This window comes from Alnus glutinosa, chromosome 3 (assembly GCF_958979055.1).
Source record: "Alnus glutinosa chromosome 3, dhAlnGlut1.1, whole genome shotgun sequence".
Lineage (NCBI taxonomy): Eukaryota > Viridiplantae > Streptophyta > Magnoliopsida > Fagales > Betulaceae > Alnus > Alnus glutinosa.
In genome coordinates this window covers 30,108,734-30,116,488 of record NC_084888.1, presented here as the reverse complement: position 1 = coordinate 30,116,488, position 7,755 = coordinate 30,108,734, and the positions used below count along the sequence as shown (strand labels likewise).

The 7,755-nt window shown below is 35.1% G+C and overlaps 1 protein-coding gene across 1 annotated transcript; it reads left to right on the top strand.

The window, feature by feature from the left end:
• Positions 1 to 1,982: 1,982 nt before the first annotated feature.
• On the top strand, positions 1,983 to 6,441 carry LOC133862936 (cytochrome P450 704C1-like). The gene is made up of 5 exons (XM_062298862.1): positions 1,983 to 2,544; positions 3,122 to 3,406; positions 3,991 to 4,329; positions 5,387 to 5,587; positions 5,889 to 6,441. The coding sequence occupies exons 1-5, from the start codon at positions 2,023 to 2,025 to the stop codon at positions 6,102 to 6,104; spliced, it is 1,563 nt and encodes a 520-aa protein (XP_062154846.1). The 5' UTR covers positions 1,983 to 2,022; the 3' UTR covers positions 6,105 to 6,441.
• The last annotated feature ends 1,314 nt before the right edge of the window (positions 6,442 to 7,755 follow it).

Here is a 7,755-nt window from a genome sequence, read left to right as displayed (position 1 = left end):
TAAAACTCGGGCGAGCTTGAGCTCAAGCTCGAGTTCGTTGAAAATGACATTCGAGCCGAACCGGGTTACTGGACAAGCTCGGCTCAATTAGAGCTCGATGTAGACTATTAAATCTTTCAATGAGAAATCAAAGCAGAATTCAAGCCCAAGTTTATGAACAACCTCTATGCATTTATTAATAACAAAAATATATAATATGTAACTATATAAGGCATATTATAAAATATAGTACATAACTATAGTTTATAAGTAACAAATTAACAATATGTTATTATATATAAGTAGAGAGTATAAACTATGGTATATGTATAACTTAAACAAATAGTAAGTCTAATATATTCTATATAACTAAGTAACTAAAATATAAGTATAATATATAACTATTGTTAACCATGTGTGATGTGATATATGTGTTTATATATATATATGCTAACTATTTAATATTGTTATATCGTTATATACTAACTATTAATAACTTAATATGTTAATTTAACATACTAAATATTGTTATCAAAGTATTATAATTAATATGTAATACTATATTTACTATTTACTAATATATATGTAAGATATGAACAAGTTAACGAGTTGAACTAATGAGCCGGGTGAGCGATCTGGTCGAACTTTAAATGAGCTGAGCTCGCGAACCCCTATCGAGTTTTGTCGAGCGAGTCGGGTATGTATCACTTACTAATCGAACGGGTTTCTACAGTAACAATCGAGTTTCTACAGTATCGAGCTCGAGTTCGGATTGGGCTAAATCGAGCAGGTATTGAGCGGGCTGTCGAACGGACTGGTTTATTTACATCACTACACACACACTCACATTTAGTGTGGGACGATGAGTCCCACACCAAATGTGAGTAAAGTAATTCTATTGAGCAATTGATTCAACACTACCCAAAGATACAATTTCTCACCACCTTGCCTATGTGGCAAGGTGGTCCCTTACCTTAATTTATTTTTTAAAAATTAAATAACTTAAAAAGTAGTCGGGGACTACCTTGCCACATAGGCAAGGTGGTGAAAAATTGTATCTTTGGGTGATGGTGAATCATTACTCAATTCTATTAGTACATTAAATGTCCATCAAGTATCTATCAAAAAATGAGGTGGCTTTTAAAATCACTACTTAATCAAAATCATCATTTGATCAATTACACATCCAATAGTAATTTTAAAAGCCACCTCAATTTTTGATAGACACTTAATGTACTAATAAAATTACTTATGTGAGTGTGTATATAATGTGTGTACAAATATCATTACTTATGTGAGTGTGTGAAAATGCAGATGCAGTTATTGTAAATAATTGCATCTGAAGTTGCATAATGTGGTTATCTTTTTTTTGATATTCATATCATGTGATTATTATCTGCATCTACATGGTTATTGCAGTTATTATCTGCTATCTGCATATGATATAATGGGTGTTTTGAATTACTATCTAAATCTAAATGTAAGATTAAATAATGTGGTTATTACTATATGTAAGCTTAAAAAAATTAAGATTTCATTTGTTATACAATTTACGATTATTAACCATAGAAGGTTATTGTATCATAGCGTACTCAAGATTTTGAATTACCCAAAGAAAAGACAAAAAGTAAATGTAGTGATTTATGATGTTGAGATGATAGTGCATATATGAAAAAGCGAATAACGGTTAGGTTTGAATAGCGAATGCAAATGGTTATTATTTACCAGCATTTTCACCTCTATAAATTAGGGCGGTAAGCAAGAGCGGAACTAAAAAAATAATTTTAGGGGGTCCAAAACTAAAAATACTTCAAATTTTTTTTTGTCTGCTCAACTAGCCACCTATCCAAGCAGTTGGATTTCTCATGATCAGCTCTCTCACAGTAGTTATCGGGACAGCTAATTAATTATTGTGAATCTCGATCCAATTGGAGGAAATTTATGTCCTAAATATTATATATATATACGCACACTAGTGCTATAGCCTATATATACGACATTCGGGCACACTTCCTTCTCAACGAGTTATACAAACAAACAAAGATGGACATCATCTGGATCACGTTGAACTTCATAGCCTTTTCACTAATCTTTCTCTTCCTAACAATCTCTCTTCTCATACTGAGAATCTTCACGGGAAAATCCATCAAGAACCCGAATTACCCACCCGTGGATGGCACGGTCTTCCACCAGCTCTTGTACTTCAACACAATCTATGACCACCAAACAGAAGTTGCCAAGAAACGACGAACCTTCCGGCTCCTCGCTCCGGCGCAAAGCGAGATATGCACAACCGATGTGCGAAACATCGAGCACATACTGAAAACCAATTTCGACAAGTACTCGAAAGGTGAGTATAACCAGGATATTGTGAGTGATCTTTTTGGGCAGGGGATATTCGCTGTGGACGGGGACAAGTGGCGGCAGCAGAGGAAGCTTGCGAGCTTTGAGTTCTCCACGAGAGTGCTTAGAGATTTTAGCTCTTCTGTGTTTCGGAGAAATGCTGCTAAGCTGGTTAGAGCTGTTTCCGAGTTATCGGATGCCGGTTTGGCCTTTGATATACAGGTATATATGTAACCCGATACATGTTTATAATTAATCCATGAATGTTTATAAGTTTCTTGGAAAATAATATTTTAATTTATCAATTCTTTTATCCATTTTTCTTGAGCTAAATTTGGTCAAAAGATTTTAGGTAATCCGGTGGCCTTGTTAATTAATTATATGTATCATGTATGTATATTATTAATTGGGGAATATATTTGTGTGACCATCAGTGGTTAATTGTCGTAAAAAATGAGTGGTTAATATTGAAATTAATTGTTCGATTTAAATAGGTTTTAGCTTCTTCTTCTTCTTCTTTTTTTTTTTTTTCCCTCTCCGGTTAATAAAAGAAAAGTACTAAAAAGAATATGGAACTAACCATGCATGATTTTGCTCAGTCAGAAAAAAAAAAAAAAAAAAAAAAAAAAAAAAAAAAAAAAAAAAAAAAACTAAAGAAAATTATTTAATGATTTATGATAGAAATAAAAAGTATATATTAAAAGAAAAAGATTGTGTGAATTATTTCTTCTGAATATATATATATATATATATATATATATATATATATATATATATATATATATGTTTGTTTTTGTAGGATATGCTAATGAGATGCACTTTAGATTCCATATTCAAAGTTGGGTTTGGGGTAGAATTGGAGTGCTTGGAGGGATCAAGGAAGGAGGGAAGCGCGTTCATGAAGGCCTTTGATGATTCAAATGCTTTGGTGTATTGGCGCTTTGTTGATCCTTTCTGGAAGCTCAAGAGGTTTCTCAACATTGGCTCTGAAGCTGCCCTCAAGAAGAACATCAAAATCATCGATGATTTTGTGCATGGACTAATCAGGACCAAGAGGAAACTACTGGCAACACAACGAGAATGCGTAAGTTTTTCAAATACTATTCTTTTTTGAAGGTGGATTTGCAAGAGAAGATTGAGGTTAGAGGGTTTGACGAGACGAATCTGATGAGACAACTCATCGCTTAAGTCGGTCTAGCTAGTGAGATATGAGGGAATTTTGATAGAGTACTAACTAGTAGGGTTGATCAGGCATACTTGAATGAATACCTTCATGTATGTTCTCTTTATAGGTCTTCGTTCCTCGTCGTTCTTCTTAGGGTTTTAGAAATTTTCGCCAGTAGTCTTACGTTGAGATTCATTTCTCAAGTTTGTTAGAAAAGCGAATGGCGTAAGAAGGCTGTTGTCTGAGCTGGTAAGAGTAAATAATCAGTTGTCGGGAGTTGTACTTTGGTAAGAATGCACTCGGATCCTTGCTAGTCATTCATAAATTTGTCTTTTATGCCCGTTCGTAGTTAGACCCTCCATAAACTGTGTTAAATTCGTGATAATTAAGGGCTATTTGGATAATCCTAGAGGAAGCATTTGTACCTTCCAGTTACATCAATAGGTAATCAGGAAGATTGATTTAGTTGAATCTTGATAATTGGCTTCATGATTAATTTCCAGAATGACAAGGAGGACATACTTTCAAGGTTTTTGGTGGAGAACATAAGGAATCCAGAGAAAATGGATGATCAATACCTAAGGGACATAATTTTGAATTTTATGATCGCCGGCAAAGATACAAGTGCAAACACTCTCTCCTGGTTCATCTACATGCTCTGCAAGAACCCTTTGATACAGGAACAAATTGCACAAGAAGTGAGAAATGTCACCGGCAGTCTAGACAATGGAGCAAACGTCGACGAGTTCGTGGCAAATATAACCGATGCAACTATAGATCGTATGCATCTTCTTCATGCAGCTTTGACAGAGACCTTGAGGCTCTACCCTGCAATTCCCATTGTAATAATTAATCCCAATAGTTTATTGATCATTAATTTTTGCTATTTAATTGCCTGGCCACTCTCAAAGGTGGCTGGGTGGCGTGCGGCTAATCCCGACTCCCTGGGGTGGCCTTATGCCAACCCTAGATGCCTTTGGGGGTGGCTTGCGGGCTGTAGTGGCCGCGTGCCACCCTTGCCTCTGGGGTGGCATGCAGCCACCCCTAAGGGTTGGAGGTCGGTGGCCAGGCACTCCCAAAAGGGTGGCTGCCCAACCGATAGCCACCTCTTTCACTATTTTTATTTTTTTAATTTTTTTTTAAGTTTTATTTATGGAATATGATATTTACACTTCTTGTGCACAACAACTACACTCACACAAGGCACATTAAGGTGGATCTCACACACTGTGCCCTATCCCAATGTGTCTTGTGTGAGTGTAGTTGTTACGAGGGTGATGTGTAAGTATCATTTCCCTTTATTTATTTATATTTTTAATAGATTTATATTTTTTTTATTATGATTGACACGTGTTGCTATCTTATTGGCGCTGACATAGAATCTGTTAAAAATTTTAATGGAATTTGACTCTAGGGAGAAATTTGTAAATTAACCTAACTACATGAATCTTTGAATTAATTTTGATATCTGAAAGATTGATTTGTAATTTAGGCTAACCACATAGACCAATGAACTAATTTTTTCTATATTTAACTTTCCCCATTTCCTTTGGTCCTCAACTCTAATAGTATGATAACATGAAAACTACGCTTATTTCATTCAATCTGTTAGCTCATTTATAAAGTTATTAATTTCAATCATTCAATTTGGTTAATGTATACTACTTATCAAATAAAGGGATTGCATTGAGTATGTAAGCCAACCACGTGGACTAGTTAGTTTTTTTAAGGAAAAAATTATTTTTAGGGGTATTTTTGTCTTTTTGAGTATGAAGGTAACCTTACAACCACAATAGTAAATTGTTAAGACACATTAACCAAATTGAAAAATTAAAAAGGGCGTTACAAATTCCCATGATAGTAGTAGTAACATGTGGTCTCTCTTTGGTGTACTTGAAGGATGGGAAGTGTTCAGAAATGGATGACATTCTTCCTGATGGCTATAGAGTGAAGAAAGGGGATAGGGTATATTATATGGCCTATGCCATGGGCAGGATGCCTTATATTTGGGGAGAAGATGCGGAGGAGTTCCAACCAGAAAGATGGCTAAAAAATGGGATCTTTCAACATGAATCATCATTCAAATTCGTTGCCTTTCATGTTCGTATAATCTTTTCGTTACTCTCTCTCTCTCTCTCTCTCTCTCTCTCTCTCTCTCTCTCTCTATATATATATATATATATATATATATATATATATAGTAGAATCCTCTTAAGTTCAAATGAACGAGAGAGTATCTAGTTCCTTATTATATGGGGGTATTTCAATACAAAAATACTCGTACACTATAAGGAACTGGATACTTGATTTCTAGAACCGGAGATGATCCGTTTCCTATATATATATATACAAATGTCCAACACTTCTAATATATATTTTTCACTTGTGCTATTATGCGCAGGCCGGTCCTCGAATTTGTCTAGGAAAGGAGTTTGCTTACAGGCAGATGAAAATAGTTTCAATGGCTCTTCTCCGATTCTTCCGGTTCAAACAAGCTGATGATACCAAAAATTTAACTTACAGGACAATGTTCACACTTCACATTGATGGAGGCCTCCATGTTTGTGCAATTTCTAGGACAGACTCGCAAGCTCTAGATGTGATGAAACTCTCTTAGTGTTACAAGGCAGCAGCCGTGCACTAGAAGAAATTCCTGCTAAGGAAGGTTGTGATGCTGAACTAAGGAAGATCCTTAAATAGCTGTCTTAGTAAGGAATAAAAGATGCAGTGGGTATGTTCCACGACTTGTGCATCAAGTAAGTTTAATAAGGTAATTCAGATTCTTGCTCTTAAAGCAAAGGTCTGGGCAGTGTCAATAAGGGAATTAATATCCCAGTAGGTTTAATATTTTCCCTATTAACCATGTATTCCTTTTCTATTCTTCATCATACCATGTATCACTCTATATAAAGGGAAAGTTTATCAATAAAACTTATCAGAATATTATTACAGAACTCTAATAGTTGATTGGAAGGTTTAGGGTACTTCAAATATCCTACTTATCTGTCACCAAATATATAGGTAAACTCAAGAGGTTAGATCCTGCAGCTTTTCCCGCTACTAAACCCGTAAAGGAGGTCTGTTCTCTAAATTTTAAAGAAAATTTCAAGAAAGTTACAAAAATCCCTCAATATCAGTTTTTCAAAATTTTTTATTTCCCTGGGAAGTGAATAGTGCTTCCCATTGCTTCCCATTTAATTGTTTATTCACAAAATATATGATCTCTCCTACTTTATCTTTTTTTTTTTTCCTACTTTTTAATTAGAGTAAAAGTAAAAAAAAATAATATTTTAATGATATAAAGAAAAATTAAGGGAAACTATTGTGAGGTGTTTTTTGATAGAGAAGTAAAAAACAGTTTTGTTCCCTATATTTAAAGAAAATGATTGAAAAACTACTGGGAATGCTTTAACACGTTTTCAATCTCTAGCCTATAACAGTAGCCACTGTAAATTCTATAATAAACATGCCAGAAGCTAGAAAATAAATATATAATAATTCTCAGAATTCATAATACTTAGGAAAGTCATCTTCTCGATTTTGTTGAAACATGTGTGCTGCAAGTAAAGTTATTAGCAGTTGAGTCTTCTTCTCATCTCTTAAGGTAGCTGTCAAGGATCCGGCTTCGCACGTTTGAATAAATATATTGAAGGGCGCATATTGTTTTGAGTTAAACTCGTCGTTTTACTAAACTTGAGACTTAAGTAGCAAAAGCCTAGACTTGACGCCGTTCTAGTCTCTTTCAAGTTTCAACCCCTACCGGCTACCCCCTTCACACAGATCACGGCCCATCTCTTTGCAGTGTTGGGTTTCCTCCACCTCGGCAATTTCCATTGTTTTGCAGTGTTGTTTTTTGTATTTTTGTGTCTATTTTGTTGTTATTATTTTTTGTTTTAGGCTTTAGACTCTCGGTTCTTGTTAAGTTAGATCTAGTTGTTGAGTCTTTTGGTGTTGGGTTTCCTGCTGTAACTGTTCTACCCCAGCATCTGGCACTCTTTGTGAAAAACACAACCATCTTCTGGTGGTTGACGTTTTTACTGGTTTTGCCATTTGAAACTACTTCGTGCGGCCCCTGAAGAGGTCCTGCTCATTTGTGATTCTTCTAGAGTCATAGATGATAACCATTGTCTATTGTTACTTTGTGTTTATGATTTGCTGTTATATATGTCTGATGTGGTTTAGTTAGTGTGGGGAGCTCACCCCCTTTTTATTTTTAGGATCAGCCGCTTCTTTTTTCTTTCGGATCAGAAGTGGTAAAGATCCCCCTA